At 47.0% G+C, this 25123-nt stretch overlaps 1 protein-coding gene across 1 annotated transcript in view; it reads right to left on the reverse strand.

Annotated features, from left to right (window-relative positions):
* LOC116982899 (gastrula zinc finger protein XlCGF26.1-like) overlaps nt 1–23510 on the reverse strand; it is a 97757-nt gene extending 74247 nt beyond the window's left edge. Inside the window, exons 1-2 of the mRNA XM_033036456.1 lie at nt 23072–23510; nt 22486–22903 (exon numbers count right to left, since the gene is read on the reverse strand). Coding sequence (XP_032892347.1) covers nt 22486–22903; nt 23072–23415 — 762 coding nt within the window. The 5' untranslated portion in view covers nt 23416–23510. The remainder of the gene's footprint in view (nt 1–22485; nt 22904–23071) is intronic.
* Nucleotides 23511–25123: the final 1613 nt, after the last annotated feature.

The following is a 25123-nucleotide window of genomic DNA, read 5'->3' on the forward strand; positions in this document are numbered from 1 at the left end:
GCAGGACCTCTTTGCTCCTATATTCGATTCCTCTTGTTATAAAGGCCAACATGCCATTCGCTTTCATCACTGCCTGCTGTACCTGCATACTTACTTTCATAGACTGATGAACAAGGACCTCCAGATCCCGTAGTACTTCCCCTTTTCCCAACTTAACACCATTTAGATAGTAATCTGCCTTCCTGTTTTTGCTACCCAAGTGGATAACCTCACATTTATCCACATTAAACATCATCTGCCATGCATCTGCCCACTCCCACAACCTGCCCAAATCATCCTGTATTCTCATGGCATCCTCCTGTCAATTCACACTGCCACCCAGCTTTGTGTCATCTGCAAATTTGCTAAAGTTACTTTGAATCCCTTCATCCAAATCATTGATGTATATTGCAAATAGCTGCGGTCCCAGCACCGAACCTTGCGGTACCCCACTAGTCACTGCCTGCTCACCCCACTCTTTGTTTCCTGTCTGCCAACTGTGGATTGATGCTGTTCAGCCACTAACCACATGTTATAGTAGTAGTATATCTTTATTGTCATTTTCCTGAGTACTCACATACCCAGAGGAAACAAAAAAACGTTGCTCAACCAGTATCCATTCAGTGTGCAGTAAAAAATAAATAGAAATAAATATACATATATCATGAACAAATTAAACACTCTACTCTCTACTAAACATCAACAGGCGTTCCGATTGGCAGCGGCACGACAGTGGCCCTGCTGCAGTGTGTCCAGGTTGGTGGTTGGTGCGCGGATACTTTGGCAGGGGGCAAAATCCGTTTATCAGTCTTATAGCCTGCGGGAAGAAGCTGAGGAGCATCCTGCTGGTTTTGCAGCTAATGCTCCTGTACCTCTTCCCAGATGGCAGGATGGAGAATATGTGATGCGATGGGTGGTAGGGGTCTTTGATGATGGAGATGGCTCTGCTGATACATCTGTTCCTGTATATGTCCAGCAGGAAAGGGAGTGGAGCACCAATAATCCTGCTGGCGGTCTTCACAATCCTGTCTAGTTGGTGCCGTTCGTAAGCCTTGCAGCTCCCGAACCAGGAAGTTGCTAGCTTCACTAACTCCACCCCATCACCAGAGCTATAACAGCACTCTCCTCCTCCTGCAGTCAGCAGATGCTGCACGAGGTCCCAACGGCTGTCAGCTTCCAATTCTGTGCTTGTACAACAGTGATTAAAGTTATGTTTGATCTAATGATCTATTGTCATCAGTCTCACATCATTTACACCAACCACTTCTCTATCCATGTCAGCACTCTACCCCCAATACCATGTACCTTAATTTTGCCCACTAATCTCCTATGTGGGACCTTATCAAATGCTTTCTGAAAGTCCAGGTACAGTACATCCACTGGATCTCCCTTGTTACATTCCTAGTTACATTCTTAATATATTCCAGAAGATTAGTCAAGCATCCACATTATACTGCATCTGCCATGCATTTGCCCACTGACCCAGCCTATCCAAGTCACCTTGCAGCCTCCTAGCATCCTCCTCACAGCTAACACTGCCCCCCAGCTTCGTGTCATGCGCAAACTTGGAGATGTTGCATTCAATTCCCTCGTCCAAATCATTAATATATATTGTAAATAGCTGGGGTCGCAGAACTGAGCCTTACGGTACCCCACTAGTCACTGCCTGCCATTGTGAAAAGGACCCTTTTACTCCTACTCTTTGCTTCCTGTCTGCCAACCAGTTCTCTATCCACATCAATACTGAACCCCCAATACCGTTTGTATACTAATCTCTTATGTGGGACCTTGTCGAAAGCCTTCTGAAAGTCCAGATATAACACATCCACTGGTTCTTCCTTATCCACTCTACTAGTTACATCCTCGAAAAATTCTATAAGATTCGTCAGACATGATTTACCCTTCATAAATCCATGCTGACTTTGTCCAATAATTTCACCACTTTCCAAATGTGCTGCTATCCCATCTTTAATAACTGATTCTAGCAGTTTCCCCACTACCGACGTTAGACTAACCGGTCTGTAATTCCCCGTTTTCTCTCTCCCTCCCTTTTTAAAAAGTGGTGTTACATTAGCTATCCTCCAATCCTCAGGAACTACTCCAGAATCTTCATCAAGGTCCTTGACCTGTTTTGGTAGGTTTTCTCCGAAGAGGAGATTCGGCAACTGAACGTTGCTGGCTTTACACAACCCCGCAAATTTGGGGTTTAGGGCAGGTCGGATGGCACTTTTCCGGATACAATTAATCTCAAAATGTGCATTGCACATCAGTGCCAGGGCATCATGCTGCTCATTCGACAATGGCCCTCCATCCACGGACCTGGCAAACGCCGTTATGCCCGAAGCCAGTAATTTGAGGATTTTCTGGATTTTAATTTCTTGGGCCCTGATGCCCCCTCCAATGTATCCCCAAATTGAATTATTAACGGCTGGAACATTCAACAAAGCAGTTTGCAGGTGCCTTGTATTTGGCAGCTGTTTCAGTCATCACCTGCTCCTGCAGCTGGTGGGAGGTAAGGTAGTTAATACTCGCAGCCAGCTGTTCCTGTAACGGCTCCCCTGTTTGCAAAGGTATCGCGAATTTGGAAACCATGGCAGGTAGATCCAGAGCTTTGTGCACCCCAAGCACACTTGAAGTTTCTTCAGCCATTCCCCCGAATTCGGAGTCAGCCCAGTACTGACTCCGTCCACTCCCCTCCGCGGAGAGGGAGACATTGTGCAGCCCTGTACCAGGCGCTGCCGTGGGCATCCGAGGAGATCCACGCTGACATAATGCTGGAGCATGTCATGCTGGAGCATTTTCTCCATTAAACGCTCTATTTGAGATAAACGTCCTAGGACGATATCTGCCGTAGGAGGTGAGTCTTCCCGGCCTGACTCGTCCGAGCCCACAGGCCTAAACAAATTACTTTTGGATATACGCCCTTTCTGGGGAACCAGCAAGGATTCTAAAGGTACTAAGTCGGAGGTCACTGACCGCACTGTCAGCGACTCAGGTGGTGAAATCGACCGCCGCTGGCTGACCGCACTCCCGCGGTCCCCCACAGCCTGTTTCGCCGCGGCCCGTTTAGACTTAGCCCTTGATTTTTCCATTGAGACTGGAAATCCACCATTCTGTAAAAGAAAGTGAACTTACCTACAGAGCCTATTTAAACTTACCACTGGAGGAGAAGTGCGCCTGCCAGCCAGTCACTGCACCATGCGTTAGACGATATGACGCGCGTGTGGGCTGGCGGGCTCTTCACGTAGTCACTCTATTGTAAAATTGACTCCAGCATATTCCCCACTACCAATGTCAGGCTAACTGGTCTATAATTCCCCGTTTTCTCTCTCCCGCCTTTCTTAGAAAGTGGGATAACATTAGCTACCCTCCAATCCACAGGAACTGATCCTAAGTGTAAAGAACATTGGAAAATTATCACCAATGCATCCATGATTTCTAGAGCCACTTCCTTAAGTACCCTGGGATGCAGACCATCAGGCCCTGGGGACTTATCAGCCTTCAGTCCCATCAGTCTATCCAACATAATTTCCTGTCTAATGTGGATTTCCTTCAGTTCCTCTGTCACCCCAGATCCTGTGGCCACTACTGTATCAGGAAGATTGTTTATGTCCTCATTAGTGAAGACAGATCCAAAGTACCCATTCAACTCATCTGCCATTTCCTTGTTCCCCATAATAAATTCATCTTTTTCTGTCTTTAAGGGTCCAACTTTGGTCTTAACTAATTTTTTTCCTCTTCACATATGTAAAGAAACTTTTACTATCCTGCTTTATATTCTTGGCTAGCTTAACTTCGTACCTCATCTTTTCCCCCCGTATTGTCATTTTGGTTATCTTCTGTTGTTCTTTTAACTGTACTGTACGGTTGCTTCCCGCTCATCTTTGCTACGTTGTACATCTTTGCTTTAATTTTTATACTGTACCTGACGTCCCTTGTCAGCCATGGTTGTCCCTTTCTCCCCTTGGAATCTTTCTTCCTCCAGGGAATGAACTGATCCTGCACCTTCTGTATTATTCCTAGAAACACCTGCCATTTTGTTCCACTGTCATCCCTGCTAGTGTATCTTTCCAGTCAGATTTGGCCAGCTCCTCCCTCATGGCCCCATAGTTCCCTTTATTCAACTGCAACACTGACACCTCCAATCTACTCTTCTCACTCTCCAATTGTAGATTAAACCTGACTATGTTATGGTCACTGCCTCCTAATGGCTCATTAACATCGAGGTCCTTTATCAAATCCGATTCATTACATACCACTAAATCCAGAATTGCCTTCTCCCTGGTAGGCTCCAATACAAGCTGTTCAAAGAATCCATCACAAAGGCACTCTACAAAGTCTCTTTCTTGGGGTCCCGTACCAACCTGATTTTCCCAGTCTACCTGCATGTTGACAGCGTTACTTTTACTACATGCCAATTTTAACTCCTGATTCAACTTGTGCCCTATGTCCAGGCTACTGTTTGGGGGCCGGTAGATAAGTACGATTAGGGTCTTTTTACCCTTACAATTCCTTAGTTCTATCCATACCGACTCCATATCTCCTGTTTCAATGTCACCCCCTGCCAGGGACTGGATTTCATTCCTCACCAACAGGTGCCTTCCTGTTTTTGCTACCAAAGTGGATAATCTCACATTTATCCACATTAAACTTCATCTGCCATGCATCTGCCCACTCCCCCAAACTGTCCAAGTCACCCTGCATTCTCATAGCATCCTCCTCACAGTTCACACTGCCACCCAGCTTTGTGTCACCTGCAAATTTGCTAATGTTACTTTGAATCCCTTCATATGACAGTCCCGCCATCCCGGGAATTAACCTAGTAAACCTAAGCTGCACCTCCTCAATAGCAAGAATGTCCTTCCTCAAATTAGGGGACCAAAACTGCACACAATACTCCAGGTGTGGTCTCACTAGGGCTCTGTACAACTGCAGAAGGACCTCTTTGCTCCTATACTCGATTCCTCTTGTTATAAAGGCCAACATGCCATTCGCTTTCTTCACTGCCTGCTGTACCTTTCATAGTCTGATGAACAATAATAATAATAATAATAAATTTTATATTTAATGGGCGCCTTTCATACAAAATCTCAAGGACACCTTACATAGTAATCGGAATAAAAACATATAATCGGAGTAAAACAAGTAATTAAAGACATCACAATGACACAAATTAAAAACAGAATTCAATCCAAAAACAGAAAATCAAAAACACAGTGTGAAGAGAGAGCAGCGGCAACCAAATCGTGCCAGCGTCCACTCTCTCTTCACGGCAGCCATCTTGGCCACAGACCTACAAGACTACAGTTAGACAAAAAAAATCATCCCCCCACAGTGGATAGCACTGTGGAGGAAGGCACAAAGTCCAGTCCCCACCCCATGTTCACCCCAAAGTCAGGCCTATTGGGGCCACCGCAGTTGCCTCTACGGAGGCCCGATGTCCCTGGCCGTTCTCACCGGGTGGTCTTGCCCCGGCGTCGGGAGAGTCCTTTCGGCGGCTGGGCCACCTGGAACGGCCGCTTCTTGGTTGGAGCCCGCGGCTGCCGAAGCCGACAAGGCCGCGCCGGTTTGGCGCTCCTAGGCTCCAGATGAATAAGTCGGCGCCCGCTCTCCTCACAGCCGCCTTGCCGCCTCTACGCACGCCGTCTCTCCGCACGCCGCCTCTCCGCTCCGCAAACCCGCAGCCCGGAGATGTTGCTTACGGCGGTCCAGCTCGCCAGAGCTCCAGCGCGGCGACCCAGGCAAGGCATCGCCCGCTCCGCTCCGCTCCGCTCCAGCGCTCCAGCGCTCCAATGCAGTGCCGCCACGCAGGCCGAGGTGCTGGGTGGTTCCCGCCAAGAAACGGCGCTCCAAGCCCGCTGGTAGGCCACGACGACGGGTCGACGGGCAGCCCGGAAAAAAGGCTGCCACACCGACCAGGTAGGGACCTATAAATAAAGTAACACCTACCCCCCCACATTAAAAGACCATATCCCCCTACAAACAAAAAAACAGGACTCACTAAAAACTAAAAAAAAAACGAACTTAAGACGGACGGCTGCTGCTAGCAGCCGTTCACCAAGATGGCTCCTCCTCTCCGATGACCCTCAGATCCCGTTGTACTTCACCTTTTCCCAACTTGACGCCGTTTAGATAATCTACCTTCCTGTTTTTGCTACCAAAGTGGATAAACTCACATTTATCCGCATTAAACTTCATCTGCCATGCATCTGCCCACTCCCCCAACCTGTCCAAGTCACCCTGCATTCTCATGGCATCCTCCTCACAGTTCACATTGCCACCCAGCTTTGTGTCATCTGCAAATTTGCTAATGTTACTTTGAATCACTTCATCCAAATCATCAAAGTATATTGTAAATAGCTGCGTCCCCAGCACCGAGCCTTGCGGTACCCCACTAGTCACTGCCTGCCATTCTGAAAGGGACCCGTTAATCCCTACTCTTTGTTTCCTGTCTGCCAACCACTTCTCTATCCATGTCAGCACTCTACCCCCAATACCATGTGCCCTAATTTTGCCCACTAATCTATGTGGGACCTTATCAAATGCTTTCTGAAATTCCAGGTACACTACATTCAATGGATCTCCCTTGTCCATTCTCCTAGTTACATTTTCAAAAAATTGCATAAGACTAGTCAAGCATGATTTCCCCTTCATAAATCCATGCTGACTCAGACCGATCCTGTTACTACTATCCAAATGTGCAGCTATCTCATCTTTTATAATTGACTCCAGCATCTTCCCCACCACCGATGTCAGGCTAACTGGTCTATAATTCCCCGTTTTCTCTCTCCCGCGTTACTTAGAAAGTGGGATAACATCAGCTACCCTCCAATCCACAGGAACTGATCCTAAGTGTAGAGAACATTGGAAAATTATCACTATGCATCCATGATTTCTAGAGCCACTTCCTTATGTACCCTGGGATGCAGAACATCAGGCCCTGGGGATTTATCAGCCTTCAGTCCCATCAGTCTAGCCAACACAATTTCCTGCCTAATGTGGATTTCCTTCCGTTCCTCCGTCACCCCAGATCCTGTGGCCACTACTATATCAGGAAGATTGTTTGTGCCCTCCTTAGTGAAGACAGATCCAAAGTACCTGTTCAATTCATCTGCCATTTCCTTGTTCCCCATATTAAATTCACTTTTTTCTGTCTTCAAGGGTCCAACTTTGTTCTTAACTAATTTTTTCCTCTTCACATACCTAAAGAAACTTTTACTATCCTGCTTTATATTCTTTGTTAGCTTACCTTCGTACCTCATCTTTTCTCCCCGTATTGTCTTTTTGCTTATCTTCTGTTGTTCTTTTAACATTACCCAATCCTCTTGCTTCCCGCTCATCTTTGCTACATTGTACTTCTTTGCTTTAATTTTTACACTGTCCTTGTCGTCCCTTGTCAGCCATGGCCGTCCCTTTCTCCCCTTGGAATATTTCTTCCTCCTGGGAAGGAACTGATCCTGCACCTTCTGTATTATTCCAAGAAATACCTGCCATTTTTGTTCCACTGTCATCCCTGCTAGTGTATCTTTCCAGTCAACTTTGGCCAACTCCTCCCTCATGGCCCCATAGTCCCCTTTATTCAACTGCAACACTGACACCTCCGATCTACTCTTCTCCCTTTCCAATTGTAGATTAAACCTGACCATGTTATGGTCACTGCCTCCTAATGGCTCCTTAACCTCGAGTTCCTTTATTAAATCCGGTTCATTACATAACACTAAATCCAGAATTGCCTTCTCCCTGGTAGGCTCCAATACAAGCTGTTCAAAGAATCCATCGCGAAGGCACTCCACAAATTCCCTTTCTTGGGGTCCAGTACCAACCTGATTTTCCCAGTCTACCTGCATGTTGAAATCTCCCATAACAACCACAGCATTACTTTTACTACATGCCAATTTTAACTCCTGATTCAACTTGTGCCCTATGCCCAGGCTACTGTTTGGGAGCCTGTGGATTAGTCCCATTAAGGTATTTTTACCCTTACAATTCCTTAGTTCTATCAATACTGACTCCATGTCTCCTGTTTCAATGTCACCCCCTGCCAGGGACTGGATTTCATTCCTCACCAACAGGTGCTTTCCTGTTTTTTCTACCAAAGTGGATAACCTCACATTTATCCGCATTAAACTTCATCTGCCATGCACCTGCCCAATCCCCGAACCTGTCCAAGTCACCCTGCATTCTCATAGCATCCTCCTCACAGTTCACACTGCCACCCAGCTTTGTCATAAAAACATAGAAAATAGGTGCAGGAGGCCATTCGGCCCTTCGAGACAGCACCGCCATTCATTGTGATCATGGCTGATCGTCCCCTATCAATAACGCGTGCCTGCCTTCTCCCCATATCGCTTGACACCACTAGCCCCTAGAGCTCTATCTAACTCTCTCTTAAATCCATCCAGTGGCCTCCACTGCCCTCAGTGGCAGGGAATTCCACACATTCACAACTCTCTGGGTGAAAAAGTTTTTTCTCACCTCAGTCTTAAATGACTTCTCCTTTATTCTAAGACTCTGGCCCCTGGTTCTGGACTTGCCCAACATTGGGAACATTTTTCCTGTATCTAGCTTGTCCAGTCCTTTTATAATTTTACATGTTTCTATAAGATTCCCCCTCATCCTTCTAAATTCCAGTGCATACAAGCCTAGTCTTTTCAATCTTTCCTCGTATGACAGTCCCGCCATCCCAGGGATCAATCTAGTGAACCTACGCTGCACTGCCTCAATCACAAGGATGTCCTTCCTCAAATTAGGAGACTAAAACTGTACACAATACTCCACATGCGGTCTCACCAGAGCCCTATACAACTGCAGAAGAAACTCTTTATGAAGGCCAACATTCCATTAGCTTTCTTTACTGCCTGCTGTACCTGTAAGCCAACTTTCAGTGACCGAGGAACGGAAGAAAATAAGGAGATAAAAAGGTCTGCCACAGAAGGTAGTTGAGGCCAGTTCATTGGCTATATTTAAGAGGGAGTTAGATGTGGCCCTTGTGGCTAAAGGGATCAGGGGGTATGGAGAGAAGGCAGGTACAGGATACTGAGTTGAATGATCAGCCATGATCATATTGAATGGCGGTGCAGGCTCGAAGGGCCGAATGGCCTACTCCTGCACCTATTTTCTATGTTTTTATGTTTCTATGTAATCCTGAGATTGTTACCTTTGCAGTCCTTCTCCTTCTCCTTAACATTGGGTGGGGCGCAAAGTCTCCAGAGGTTTCCATTCAGGTTTCCTAAGTGGGACAGGGGCATAAGACTGGGGCCCCTGGTCTTTCAGTAACGGGTGTACAAGGATGCCCAGGTCTCGCTGCACGTCCCCCTTACCTAACCTAACCCCATTGAGATAATATCTGCAAATTTGCTAATGTTACTTTGAATCCCGTCATCCAAATCATCAATGTATATTGTAAATAGCTGCGGCCCAAGCACCGAGCCTTGCAGTACCAGACTAGTCACTGCCTGCCATTCTGAAAGGATCCCATTAATCTCTACTCTTTGTTTCGTTTCTGCCAACGTAGTCTCTATCCATGTCAGCACTCTACCCCCAATACCATGTGCCCTAATTTTGGCCACTAATCTCCTATGTGGGACCATATCAAATTATTTCTGAAAGTCCAGGTACATTACATCGCAGTTCATAGAAACATAGAAATTAGGTGCAGGAGTAGGCCATTCGGCCCTTCGAGCCTGCACCGCCATTCAATATGATCATGGCTGATCATCCAACTCAGTATCCCGTACGTATAACCATATAACCATATAACAATTACAGCACGGAAACAGGCCATCTCGACCCTTCTAGTCCGTGCCGAACACATAATCTCCCCTAGTCCCATATACCTGCGCTCAGACCATAACCCTCCATTCCTTTCCCATCCATATAACTATCCAATTTATTTTTAAATGATAAAAACGAACCTGCCTCCACCACCTTCACTGGAAGCTCATTCCACACAGCTACCACTCTCTGAGTAAAGAAGTTCCCCCTCATGTTACCCCTAAACTTCAGTCCCTTAATTCTCTAGTCATGTCCCCTTGTTTGAATCTTCCCTACTCTCAGTGGGAAAAGCTTTTCCACGTCAACTCTGTCTATCCCTCTCATCATTTAAAAAATCTCTATCAAGTCCCCCCTTAACCTTCTGCGCTCCAAAGAATAAAGCCCTAACTAATACCTGCCTTCTCTCCATACCCTCTGATCCCCTTAGTCACAAGGGCCACATCTAACTCCCTCTTAAATATAGCCAATGAACTGGCCTCGACTACCCTCTGTGGCAGAGAGTTCCAGAGATTCACCACTCTCTGTGTGAAAAAAGTTCTTCTCATCTCGGTTTTAAAGGATTTCCCCCTTATCCCTAAGCTGTGACCCCTTGTCCTGGACTTCCCCAACATCGGGAGCAATCTTCCTGCATCTAGCCTGTCCAACCCCTTAAGAATTTTATAAGTTTCTATAAGATCCCCTCTCAATCTCCTAAATTCTAGAGAGTATAAACCAAGTCTATCTAGTCTTTCTTCATAAAACAGTCCTGACATCCCAGGAATCAGTCTGGTGAACCTTCTCTGCACTCCCTCTAGGGCAATAATGTCCTTCCTCAGATTTGTAGACCAAAACTGTACGCAATACTCCAGGTGTGGTCTCACCAAGACCCTGTACAACTGCAGTAGAACCTCCCTGCTCCTATACTCAAATCCTTTTGTTATGAAAGCTAAGATACCATTCGCTTTCTTCAGTGCCTGCTGCACCTGCATGCCTACTTTCAATGACTGGTGTACCATGACTCCCAGGTCTCGCTGCATCTCCTCTTTTCCTAGTCGGCCACCATTTAGATAATTGTCTGCTTTCCTGTTTTTGCCACCAAAATGGATAACCTCACATTTATCCACATTATACTGCATCTGCCAAACATTTGCCCACTCACCCAGCCTATCCAAGTCACCTTGCAGTCTCCTAGCATCCTCCTCACAGCTAACACTGCCCCCCAGCTTAGTGTCATCCGCAAACTTGGAGATATTGCCTTCAATTCCCTCATCCAGATCATTAATATATATTGTAAATAGCTGGGGTCCCTGCACTGAGCCTTGCGGTACCCCACTAGTCACTGCCTGCCATTGTGAAAAGGACCCGTTTACTCCTATTCTTTGCTTCCTGTTTGTCAGCCAGTTCTCTATCCACATCAATACTGAACCTCCAATGCCGTGTGCTTTAAGTTTGTATACTAATCTCTTATGTGGGACCTTGTCGAAAGCCTTCTGGAAGTCCAGATACACCACATCCACTGGTTCTCCCCTATCCACGCTACTAGTTACATCCTCGAAAAATTCTATAAGATTCGTCAGACATGATTTACCTTTTGTAAATCCATGTTGACTTTGTCCAATGATTTCACCACTTTCCAAATGTGCTGCTATCCCATCTTTAATAACTGACTCTAGTAGTTTCCCCACTACCGATGTTAGACTAACTGGTCTGTAATTCCCCGTTTTCTCTCTCCCTCCCTTCTTAAAAAGTGGGGTTACGTTTGCTACCCGCCAATCCTCAGGAACTACTCCAGAATCTAAAGAGTTTTGAAAGATTATTACTAATGCATCCACTATTTCTGGAGCTACTTCCTTAAGTACTCTGGGATGCAGCCTGTCTGGCCCTGGGGATTTATCGGCTATTTAATCCATTCAATTTACCCAACACCACTTCCCGGCTAACCTGGATTTCACTCAATTCCTCCAACTCCTTTGACCCGCAGTCCCCTGCTATTTCCGGCAGATTATTTATGTCTTCCTTAGTGAAGACGGAACCAATGTAGTTATTCAATTGGTCCGCCATATCCTTGTTCCCCATGATCAACTCACCTGTTTCTGACTGCAAGGGACCTACATTTGTTTTAATTAATCTCTTTCTTTTCACATATCTATTAAAACTTTTGCAGTCAGTTTTTATGTTCCCTGCCAGTTTTCTTTCATAATCTATTTTTCCTTTCCTAATTAAGCCCTTTGTCCTCCTCTGCTGGTCTCTGAATTTCTCCCAGTCCTCCGGTATGCTGCTTTTTCTGGCTAATTTGTACGCATCATCCTTCGCTTTGATACTATCCCTGATTTCCCTTGTTATCCACGGATGTACTACCTTCCCTGATTTATTCTTTTGCCCAACTGAGGCCCGGGACTATTGGAGACAGTGGAGGAGGGTCAGGGCGGTGAGTACTTAAATCGGGCGCGGGGCTTGTTTTCACAGAGGCCCGGGACCGTTGGAGACAGTGGAGGAGGGTCAGGGCGGTGAGTACTTAAATCGGGCACGGGGCTTGTTTTCACAGAGGCCCGGGACCGTTGGAGACAGTGGAGGAGGGTCAGGGCTTACCAAAGTCTGTAACGTTCCACACTCCATAGGGAGGGTTTCTGGTGGATGCCGCTGATTGGTGGAAGCAGACTAGAGGAAGCAGCTGATTGGGTGCAAACTCAGGTTAGCATTTCTGCTTTCTGGTTAAAGGTACAGTGAGCTAAGGGTACAGTGGGCTAAAGGTACAGTGGATTAGTAAAGGTACAGTGAGCTAAAGGTACAGTGCTTTTTGTTTATATAATAAAGGTACAGTTTAAAGGGCAAGAGGGAGCAGCTGTTTGTGTCAGATACCTGCTGATTTCTCCCAGCAGTTTCTATTGTATTATACTGGTATCGGATCCAGGGTAAGGCGAGAGAATGACAGTCAGAGCAGTGTACTGTTCTGGATGTCAGATGTGGGAGGTCATGGTGTCGGATGGCCCTCCAGACGTCCACATCTGCACCAGGTGCAGAGAGATGGGGCTCCAAAGGGACCGTATTAGGTTCCTGGAGCAGCAGCTCGATGACCTCTGTCTGGTCAGGGAGAGTGACGAGGTCATAGAGGGGAGTTATAGGGAGGTGGTCACTCCAAAACCACGGGAGAGAGACATGTGGGTCACGCTAAGGAAGGGCAAGGGGCAGAGGCAGGAACGAGGGAGTACTCCAATGTCGGTACACCTTGCAAATAAGTACTCCTGTTTGAGTACGGATGAGGATGACAGCCTGCCCGGGGGTAGCAACAGCGGACGGGCCTCCAGCACAGAGACTGGCCCTGTTGCTCCGAAAGGTAGGGAAAAAAAGAAGAGGGCAATAGTAATTGGGGACTCTATTGTTAGGGGGTCGGATAGGCGTTTCTGTGGATGCAGTCGGGAGACCAGGATGGTGGTCTGCCTCCCTGGTGCCAAGGTCTCGGACGTGTCTCAACGCATCCAAGATATCCTGAAATCAGAGGGAGAGGAGCCTGAGGTCGTGGTACATATAGGTACAAATGACATAGGTAAAAAAAGTGAAGAGGTCCTGAAGGGAGGATTTAGGGTGTTGGGAGGAGAGTTAAGGAAAAGGACCAAAAAGGTAACAATCTCAGGATTACTGCCTGTACCACGCGACAGTGAGAGTAGGAATGGAGCGAGGTGGAGGATAAATGCGTGGCTGAAAGACTGGTGCAGAGGGCAGGGATTCAAGTTTCTGGATCATTGGGACTTCTTTTGGGGAAGGTGGGACCTGTACAGAAAGTATGGGTTGCACTTGAACCCGAGGGGGACCAACATCCTGGCGGGGAAATTTGCAAAGGTCACTGGGGAGACTTTAAACTAGAATGGTTGGGGCGAGGGACTCAAATAGAGAAAGCTAGTAGACAGAATGGGAGGCACGAAGCAGAAAAGGGAAGCACTCGGACACAAGAGGAGAAAGAAAAAAAAGGAAATAAACAGAAGAAGAGACGGGGGGTTTCTTAAATGTGCATATTTTAATGCTAGGAGCATTGTAAGAAAGGTGGATGAGCTTAGAGTCTGGATAGACACCTGGAAGTATGATGTTGTGGCGATCAGTGAAACATGGTTGCAGGAGGGCTGTGATTGGAAACTAAATATTCCAGGATTTCGTTGCTTCAGGTGTGATAGAATTGGAGGGGCAAGAGGTGGTGGTGTTGCATTGCTAGTCAGGGAAGATATTACAGCAGTGCTTTGGCAGGATAGATTGGAGGGCTCATCTAGGGAGGCTATTTGGGTGGAACTGAGAAGTGGGAAAGGTGTAGCAACACTTATAGGGGTGTATTATAGACCGCCAAATGGGGAACGAGAATTGGAAGAGCAAATATGTAAGGAGATAGCAGATATTAGTAGTAAGCACAAGGTAGTGATTGTGGGAGATTTCAACTTTCACACATAGACTGGGAAACACATTCTGTAAATGGGCTGGATGGTTTGGAGTTTGTAAAATGTGTGCAGGATAGTTTTTTGCAGCAATACATAGAGGTACCTACTAGAGGAGGGGCAGTGCTGGACCTCCTGTTAGGAAATGTGACGGGACAGGTGGCGGAGGTATGCGTTGGGGAGCCCTTCGGGTCCAGTGATCACAATACCATTAGTTTCAATATAATTATGGAGAAGGTCAGAACTGGACCTAGGGTTGAGATTTTTGATTGGAGAAAGGCTAACTTTGATGAGATGCGAGATGATTTAAAAGGAGTGGACTGGGACATTTTGTTTTATGGGAAAGATGTAGAAGAGAAATGGTGGACATTTAAAGGGAACATTTTAAGAGTACAGAATCTTTATGTTCCTGTTCGGTTGAAAGGAAACAGTAAAAATTGGAAAGAGCCCTGGTTTTCAAGGGAAATTGGACATCTTGTTCGGAAAAAGAGGGAGATCTACAATAATTATAGGCAGCATGAAGTAAATGAGGTGCTTGTGGAGTATAAGGAATGTAAAAAGAATCTTAAGAAAGAAATTAGAAAAGCTAAAAGAAGATATGAGGTTGCTTTGGCAAGTAAGGTGAAAGTAAATCCAAAGGGTTTCTACAGCTATATTAATAGCAAAAGGATAATGAGGGATAAAATTGGTCCATTGGAGAAACCGAGTGGGCAGCTATCTACAGAGCCAAAAGAGATGGGGGAGAATTGAACAATTTCTTTTCTTCGGTATTCACCAAGGAGACGGATATTAAATTATGTGAGGTAAGGGAAACGAGTAGAGTAGTTATGGATACTATGAGTTTCAAAGTAAAAGAAGTACTGACACTTTTGAAAAATGTAAATGTGGATAAGTCTCCAGGTCCTGACAGGATATTCCCTAGGACATTGAGGGAAGTTAGTGTAGAAATAGCCGGGGCTATGACAGAAATATTTCATATGTCATTAGAAACGGGAATAGTCCCCGAGGATTGGCGTACTGCGCATGTTGTTCCATTGTTTAAAAAGGGTTCTAAGAGTAAACCTAGCAATTATAGACCTGTTAGTTTGACTTCAGTGGTGGGCAAATTAATGGAAAAGATACTTAGAGATAATATATATAAGCATCTAGATAAACAGGGTCTGATTAGGAACAGTCAACATGGATTTGTGCCTGGAAGGTCATGTTTGACTAATCTTCTTGAATTTTTTGAAGAGGTTACTAGGGAAATTGACGAGGGTAAAGCAGTGGATGTTGTCTATATGGACTTTAGTAAGGCCTTTGACAAGGTTCCTCATGGAAGGTTGGTTAAGAAGGTTAAACTGTTGGGTATAAATGCAGGAATAGCAAGATGGATTCAGCAGTGGCTGAATGGGAGAAGCCAGAGGGTAATGGTGGATGGCTGTTTGTCGGGTTGGAGGCAGGTGACTAGTGGGGTGCCTCAGGGATCTGTGTTGGGTCCTTTGTTGTTTGTCATGTACATCAATGATCTGGATGAAGGGGTGGTAAATTGGATTAGTAAATATGCAGATGATACCAAGATAGGGGGTGTTGTGGATAATGAAGAGGATTTCCAAAGTCTACAGAGTGATTTAGGCCATTTGGAAAAATGGGCTGAAAGATGGCAGTTGGAGTTTAATGCTGATAAATGTGAGGTGTTACACCTTGGCAGGACAAATCAAAATAGGACGTACATGATAAATGGTAGGGAATTGAAGAATCCAGTTGAACAGAGGGATCTGGGAATAACCGTGCATAGTTCCTTGAAGGTGGAATCTCATATAGATAGGGTGGTAAAGAAAGCTTTTGGTATGCTAGCCTTTATAAATCAGAGCATTGAGTATAGAAGCTGGGATGTAATGTTAAAATTGTACAAGGCATTGGTGAGACCAAATCTGGAGTATGGTGTACAATTTTGGTCGCCCAATTATAGGAAGGATGTCAACAAAATAGAGAGAGTACAGAGGAGATTTACGAGAATGTTGCCTAGGTTTCAACAACTAAGTTACAGAGATAGGTTGAATAAGTTAGGTCTTTATTCTCTGGAGCGCAGAAGGTTAAGGGGGGACTTGATAGAGGTCTTTAAAATGATGAGAGGGATAGACAGAGTTGATGTGATCAAGCTTTTCCCTTTGAGAATAGGGAAGATTCAAACAAGAGGACATGACTTCAGAATTAAGGGACAGAAGTTTAGGGGTAACATGAGGGGGAACTTCTTTACTCAGAGTGGTAGCTGTGTGGAATGAGCTTCCAGTGGAAGTGGTGGCGGCAGGTTCGTTGGTATCATTTAAGAATAAATTGGATAGGCATATGGATGAGAAGGGAATGGAGGGTTATGGTATGAGTGCAGGCAGGTGGGACTAAGGGAAAAAAATTGTTCGGCACGGACTTGTAGGGCCGAGATGGCCTGTTTCCGTGCTGTAATTGTTATATGGTTATATGGTTATATATGGGATGAACAATTTTTGTAGTTCATCCATGCAGTCTTTAAATGTCTTCCATTGCATATCCACCGTCAACCCTTTTAGAATTAATTGCCAGTCAATCTTGGCCAATTCATGTCTCATAGCCTCAAAGTTACCTTTCTTTAAGTTCAGAACCATTGTTTCTGAATTAACAATGTCACTCTCCATCCTAATGAAGAACTCAACCATATTATGGTCACTCTTGCCCAAGGGGGCACGTACAACAAGACTGCTAACTAACCCTTCCTCATTACTCAATACCCAGTCTAAAATAGCCTGCTCTCTCGTTGGTTCCTCTACATGTTGATTTAGATAACTATCCCGCATACATTCCAAAAAATCCTCTTCCTCAGCACCCCAGCCAATTTGATTCACCCAATCTATATGTAGATTGAAGTCACCCATTATAACGGTTTTGCCTTTGTCGCACGCATTTCTAATTTCCTGTTTGATACCATCTCCAACTTCACTACTACTGTTAGGTGGCCTGTACACAACACCCACCAGCGTTTTCTGCCCCTTAGTGTTTCGCAGCTCTACCCATACCGATTCCACATCCTCCAAACTAATGTCCTTCCTTTCCATTGCGTTAATCTCCTCTCTAATCAGCAACGCTACCCCACCTCCTTTTCCTTTCTCTCTATCCCTCCTGAATATTGAATATCCCTGGATGTTCAGCTCCCAGCCTTGGTCACCCTGGAGCCATGTCTCCGTGATCCCAACTATATCATAGTCATTAATAGCTATCTGCACATTCAACTCATCCACCTTATTACGAATGCTCCTTGCATTGAGACACACAGCCTTCTGGCTTGTTTTTACAACACTCTTACCCCTTATACAATTATGTTGAAAAGTGGCCCTTTTTGATTTTTGCACTGGTTTTGTCTGCCTGCCTGCCACTTTTACTTTTCACCTTGCTACCTATTGCTTCTACCCTCATTTTACACCCCTCTGTCTCTATGCTCACACATTTAAGAAACCCTTTCCCTTTAACTCCATCCTCCACTATCCCATTCGACACCCCACCCCCCTTATTCAGTTTAAAACCACCCGTGTAGCAGTGGCAAACCTGCCTGCCAGAATGCTGGTCCCCCACCTGTTAAGATGCAATCCGTCCCTTTTGTACAGTTTCCCCCTTACCCTAAAACAGATCCGTGATCTAAGAATCTAAATCCCTGCCCCGTGCACCAGTTCCTCAGCCACACGTTCAGGTCCCGTATCTCCCTGTTCCTGCTCTCGCCAGCACGAGGAACTGGAAGCAAACCGGAGATAACAACCCTGGAGGTCCTGCTTTTCAGCATTTTTCCGAACTCTCTAAAGTCACGCTGCAGAATATTCATCCCCTTCTTTCCGACATCGTTTGTGCCGACATGCACTACCACTTCCGGATGTTCACCTTCGCCCTTGAGGATTTTCTGCACTCTGTCCGTGACATCCTGGATCCTGGCACCAGGAAGGCAGCACACCATCCTCGCATCCCGTCTGTTGCCGCAGAAACCCCTGTCCGTACCTCTCACAATGTAGTCTCCCACTACAATGGCGTTGCCTGCCTTAGGCCTTTTTAGTTTTGGCTCAACAGCCCTATTCGCATCACAAGCCAGTCCGCCGCCCAGTGTAAACACCTCTTCTGTCCCGACAGCTTCTAAGTGGGTGAACCTGTTCACAAGAGGTACAACACCCGGGGACGTTGGCATTCCATGCTTCCCTCCCGTTCTCACTGTCTCCCATCTTCTCTCTTCCAGTACCTTAGGTGTAACAATCGTACTGTAGGACTTGTCGAGGAACGACTCAGTTTCTCGGACGAACCGGAGGTCATCCACTTGCTTCTCCAGTTCCCCAACACGGCCCTTCAGGAGCTCTACCTGGATGCACTTCTCGCATTTGTAGCAGCCAGAGGCACCAGCGGTGTCCTTGACCTCCCACATACTGCAAGCATCGCACTGAATCAGCTTGCCTGACATCTCCTTCTTTTGTCTCTACCTCTCAAGCGTATTGCATGGTCTCCTCTCCTCAGCCTCCTCGCCAGACTCGCACTTCCCTCACAAGGCCGCTCACTCACTGCCGCTCGCTAAGAGCCGTCTTGCTTAAATTGACTGATAAATTGACTGATTTACAAACCAAATTCCTCAGTTTTCAACTGTTTTCCCGGCACTGACTCACCTCTGTCCTCCCACTTGGGCTAGAGCCAATCAGTCATATCTCTTGCTAATTTCCTGCTGCTGTTGCTCCCAAATCTACAGCAGTTCTGAGTAAAGTCTGCCTGTCCTTGGCCACTACTTTAACTGTTTTCACTTCTCTCCTCCCACTTGGGCTAGAGCCAATCAGTCGTATCTCTTGCTAAGCTCCTGCTGCTGTTGCTCCCAAACCTACAGCAGTTCTGACAGATATCTAATATGGTGCTGTGCCCAGACAATACATCTCTATGTTAATACATTGTTCATAGATTAGTATAAACCAAGCTTCTAAGATTTTCCTCAGATATTCTGCTGGGAAAATGCTCTTTTAAATTTGACTGCTTTCTGTTTTTCAGCAAATCTCCATTTTTAATTTACGAACCAAACTTAATTAAACTCTTTCACGGTAAGGTCAGGATAAACTTGCTTTATTTGTTACGTAAGGCACAAATGCATCAAAACTCTCTTTTAAAATCACTTTAAAATGCCTTTAAATGTTTGGGCCAGTGGCAGTCAGCTGGTACTGTGAGCAGTCGGCTGTGTGCAGCTTGGCTCACTTTTGCTCGACAGGGGCAAGGAGGGCTTATATTAGGAACACTTCTCCATCCGTTTCCCACCACGGATGGCTGACCAGCTGAGTTCTACCGGCACTTTGGAGGGGAATGGACGGGAGACGTGTCGATCTGGACACTGCTGTTCCTCCAGCTTGCGTGTCACCTTGTCAAAGTTTGTCTCTTAAAAAGCAGATAGCAACAAAACTGTTAAAAGTAAACCGTGGCAATCTTAAATTGATTTGTCAGACGGGAGTGGCAAGATCTACAATGAGCACAAACGTTGCGCAGTGCTTCTCGGGCTCCACTCTCAGAAACAAGGAAAGTTAGCACAATTATACATTTTTCTTATCAGTAAAACACTCCTACCAAGTCTGAATATGGCATTACTGAAAGATTTTGTAGTCTTTCAGAATATAGGAAAAGCTGGGACCAAATCAAGCTCATCCAATAACAAGTTATTACTTATCCCTGGCGCATCAGCTATTTTTTATCAACCTTGGCTTCTTTATGGCCTTGAAAGAAGTACATTTTATTACGCAGGCTTCCATCTTAATGTCTTTATTAAAAAGACAACGTGTCCTCCATATTGTGTTCAATATAATTTGCAAAGTCATTCCGACTCGGCACCGAGCCATTATTTTGTTCTACTAGACCATGCTTTTGTAGAAGAACGACTCCATTTTAGATTTGACTATTAGATCTTTCAACCTCACTCTGGCAATGGAGGAGGCCCAGGACAGGAAGATCAGTGTGGGAGTGGGAAGGGGAGTTAAAATGGTTGGCAACTGGGAGATCCAGGCCTTGGCGGACTGAGTGCATGTAGGGTAAAATGCATGCCTAGTCTAGATACAAGGAGAGTGTGTGTGAGAAAGAGCGTGTGTGAGAATGTGTGTGTGAGAGTGTGTGCGTGAGAGAACAAGAGAGGGAGTGTGTGAGAGAGAGAGAGAGAGGGACTGTGTGTCTTGAGAGAGGGTCACAGTTTAAGGATAAGGGGGTAGTCTTTTAGGACCGAGATGAGATAAAGTGGTAAATTGGATTAGTAAGTATGCAGATGATACTAAGGTGGGGTTGTGGATAATGAAGTAGATTTTCAAAGTCTACAGAGAGATTTATGCCAGTTGGAAGAGTGGACTGAAAGATGGCAGATGGAGTTTAATGCTGATAAGTGTGAGGTGCTACATCTTGGCAGGACAAATCAAAATAGGACGTACATGGTAAATGGTAGGGAATTGAAGAATGCAGGTGAACAGAGGGATCTGGGAATAACTGTGCACAGTTCCCTGAAAGTGGAATCTCATGTAGATAGGGTGGTAAAGAAAGCTTTTGGTGTGCTGGCCTTTATAAATCAGAGCATTGAGTATAGAAGTTGGGATGTAATGTTAAAATTGTACAAGGCATTGGTGAGGCCAATTCTGGAGTATGGGGTACTATTTTGGTCGCCTAATTATAGGAAGGATGTTAACAAAATAGAGAGAGTACAGAGGAGATTTACTAGAATGTTGCCTGGGTTTCAGCAACTAAGTTACAGAGAAAGGTTGAACAAGTTAGGGCTTTATTCTTTGGAGCGCAGAAGGTTAAGGGGGTACTTGATAGAGGTCTTTAAAATGATGAGAGGGATAGACAGAGTTGACGTGGATAAGCTTTTCCCACTGAGAGTAGGGAAGATTCAAACAAAGGGACATGACTTGAGAATTAAGGGACAGAAGTTTAGGGGTAACATGAGGGGGAACTTCTTTACTCAGAGAGTGGTGGCTGTGTGGAATGAGCTTCCAGGGAAGGTGGTGGAGGCAGGTTCATTTTTATAATTTAAAAATAAATTGGATAGTTATATGGACGGGAAAGGAATGGAGGGTTATGGTCTGAGCGCAGGTATATGGGACTAGGGGAGAATACGTGTTCGGCACGGACTAGAAGGGTCGAGATGGCCTATTTCCGTGCTGTAATTGTTATATGGTTATGAGATAAACATTTTTCACACAGAGAGTGGTGAATCTCTGGAATTCCCTGCCACAGAAGGTAGTTGAGGCCAGTTCATTGGCTATATTTACGAGGGAGTTAGATGTGGCCCTTGTCGCTAAGGGGATCAGGGGGTATGGAGAGAAGGCAGGTACGGGATACTGAGTTGGATGCGTGTGTGTGAGAGAAAGGGTGTGTGTGAGAGAAGAGAGGTGCGTGTGCGCGTGTGAGAGAGGGACAGAGAGAGGGGGTGTGTGAGAGAGAGGAGGGGGGCATGAGGTTGGAATGGAGAGAATTTGTATGAGTGGGGAGGAGAGTGGAGGGAGAGGGGAGAGAGAGGAATGTATATGTGCAGCATTAAGGGACATTGGTCAGGTAGCATTTGGAGTATTGCATACAGTTATGGTCTCTCCATTACAGGACTGATGTGGATGCCTTGGGGAAGGTGCAGAGACGGTTAACCAGAATGGTTTAAAAACAATGAACTGCAGATGCTGGTTTACAAAAAAAGGACAAAAAATGCTGGAGTAAGTCAGCGGGATAGGGAGCATCTCTGGAGAGAAGGAATGGGTGACATTTCGGGTAGAGACTGAAGAAGGTCTCTATCGGAAATGTTACCCATTCCTTCCAGCATTTTGTGTCTACCTGAACAGCTCCTATCCACGTGGCGGTGTGCCAGCAGGCTGGAGGAGCGGGCAAAGGCCTTGCCACAGAGCGGGCAGGTGAAGGGGCTCTGGCCGGTGTGGACTCGCCGATGCCCCAGCTCTGGTGGTCAAGATGGGTGAAGCCCTTACCACAGGACAGGCAGGGGAAGGGACGCTCACCGCTGCGGGTACGCTGGTGCCGCAACAGGCTGGACATGCAGGTGAAACCCTTGTCACACTCAGTGCACACAAAGGGTCTCTGTCCGGTTTGTATCCACTAGTGCTCCCGCAGCCCCCGTGCTCTCTTGTCACAGTGGGAACAGCTGCTCGCCGGCGTGAGTCCGCCGGTGCTGCCGCAACCCCCGCGAGCTGTCAAACTCCTCACCGCAGTACGGGCAGTCGTAGGGTTGGCCACTGGTGTGCACGCGCTCGTGAGACAGGGCATGGGAGGCCATGGCAAAGCTCTCTCCACACACCGGGCTGGGGAAGGTACGGTCGCCGGCGTGCACCTGCTGGTGGGCCAGTAGCTGGGTGGAACTGGTGAAGCTCTTGCCGCACTGGGTACAGGTGTAGGGACGCTCGCCAGTGTGGATGCGCTGGTGGGCCCGCAGCTGGGTGGAGCTGGTGAAGCCCTTGCCGCATTGGGTACAGGTGTAGGGGCGCTCACCAGTGTGGATGCGCTGGTGGTACAGCAGGCGGGTGGAGCGGGTGAAGCTCTTGCCACACTGGGCGCAAATGTAGGGTCGCTCGCCAGTGTGGGAGCGCTGGTGGAACAACAGGTTGCTGGGGTGGGTGTACCCCTTGCCGCACTGGGTGCAGGTGTAGGGACGCTCGTCGGTGTGCGTGCGCTGGTGGGACAGCAGGGTGTCGGAGCGGATAAATCCCTTGCCGCACTGGGTGCAGGTATAGGGACGCTCGCCGGTGTGGGTGCGCTGGTGCCTTCGCAGCCGGGTGCAGCGGGTGAAACTCTTGCCGCACTCGCTGCAGGTGAAGGGCCGTTCGCCGGTGTGGGTGAGCTGGTGCTCCATCAGGCTGCTTGAGCGGGGGAAGCCCTTGCCGCACTGGGCGCAGGTGTAGGGTCGCTCGCCACTGTGGGTGCGCTTGTGCTCCAGCAGGTTGCCGGACTGGCTGAAGCCCTGGCCGCAGTCGCTGCAGGTGTAGGGCCGCTCCCCGGTGTGCACGCGTTTGTGCAACTTCAGCTGTGTGGACGACTTGAAGCCTTTGCCACAGTCGGAGCAGGTGAAGGGCCTCTTGTCGGAGTGCACGAGGCTGTGCTGCTGCAGGTTGCTGTAGCATTTGAAGTTCTTGCCGCACTCCGAGCAGGTGAAGGGGCATTCTCCCGTGTGCATCCGCCGGTGGGTCTCCAGCAGGCCTGGGGTCAACCAGGCCTTGCCACATACATCACACTCATAACGCTTCTCCTTCTTGTGCCCTGTCATGTGCCCCTCCATTGAAGGTCAGCCCGTCAAAGCTCAGCCCGCACACCGAGCAGATGGGGGAGGGGGGCTCACCGGCACCCAGGTTGCCCTCAATGGCCGCAGATGTCCCCGTCTCTCCGTCCACAGCAACGCCTCCTAAACCCTGCAGGAGGGGAACACAGAGGGTCAACAAGCTGGCAAACGGGTCATTACAAGCACATATTGGGTGCGTTTATGGTGAAGGAAACCATTATATAATTCTGCGCGGCACAGCGGTACAGCTGCTGCCTCACCGCCAGCGACCTGGGTTCAATCCTGACTACGGGTGCTGTCTGTGTGGAGTTTGTACGTTCTCCCCTTGACCTGCGTGGGTCTTTACTCCGGTTTCCTCCAAAGACGTTCATGGTTGTAGATTAATCGGCCTCCACAAAATTGTTAAATTGTCCCTAATGTGCGTAGGATAGTGCTACGGGGTGATCGCTGGTCGGCGCGGACTCCGGCGGACTTTAAACTAAACTAAACCAAAGAAAGGTCTCAACCCATTCCTTCTCTCCACAGATGCTGCCTGACCTGCTGAGTTACTCCAGTACTTTTCGTGTCTATCTTCTCCACAGATACTGCCTGTCCCGCTGAGTTATTCCAGTACTTTGTCATAGTTTCATAGAGTGATACATCGTTGGAAAGTGGCCCTTCGGCCCAACTCGTACCCGCCCTCCTAGATACTCGGCTCCACACATTCCCCCAGCTCCCGCCATTCAGTGAAGATCCTGCCCTGGTTTGACTTCCTAAACTGCAACATCCTCCCCACCCCCAAACAATGTGACCTCCTCCCTGTGGTCCCTGCCCCTTCCCCTTGCCGCCTCCTGCTCCTTAACCCCCTTTACTCCCTCCCCCCTCCTCCCCACCCTCAAATAATGTGAACACACCCCCACCTGGCTGCCTACCCCCTTCCTTGGCTCACTTGACCCCGCTCTCCCCCCCCCCCCCCAAGTTCCCTGCCCCCGTTCATCCCCTTCGGCACCAAACCCACTCCTGCTTGAACCCTCCCCCCTCCCTTTGCCTCCTGCTTCCCTTTCTCTCTTTCGGCTTCTGTCCCTCTCCACCTCTCTTGCTCCGCCACTGTCTCTCTCTCTTTCTATCTCTCGCTCTCTGTCACTCTCTCTGTGTCTCTCGCTCTGTCACTATCTCTCGCTCTCTCTCTCCTCTCCATATGTCCCTCTCTCTCTGTCTCGCTCTCACTGTGTGTGTGTGTCTCTCTCTCTCTCTCTCTCTCTATCTCTTTCTCCCTCCTCCTCTCTCTCTGTCTCTGTGTCTCTATCTGTCTCTCGCTCTCTATCCATCTCCCTCTCTCTCTCTCGCTCCCTCTATCTGTCTCACTCTGTGCCTCTCTCTATCTATCTATCTCTCTGTCCATATCTCTCTCTCACTGTCTCTCTCTATTCTCTCCCTGTCTCTCTCTCTCAATTTCAATTTCAATTTAAAAACTTTATTGGCATGATAAAAAAACATTGTTATATTGCCAAAGTATAAAACATGACATACATATTTAAAATGCATAAGTATAAATACAAGTATACAGTGCATGGATAGATATGTCCCTGTACATAAACTTGCAATTGGCCTATAGCCCTTTATTCTATTGTATTTTGTATTGTATTCAAATTTATTGTCATTGTCTCAATTAGAGACAACGAAATGAATTTCCCTTTAGTCAGTATCATAAAAATAAATAAATAATAAA

The sequence above is a fragment of the Amblyraja radiata genome, chromosome 1 (assembly GCF_010909765.2).
Source record: "Amblyraja radiata isolate CabotCenter1 chromosome 1, sAmbRad1.1.pri, whole genome shotgun sequence".
Taxonomy (NCBI): Eukaryota; Metazoa; Chordata; class Chondrichthyes; order Rajiformes; family Rajidae; genus Amblyraja; species Amblyraja radiata.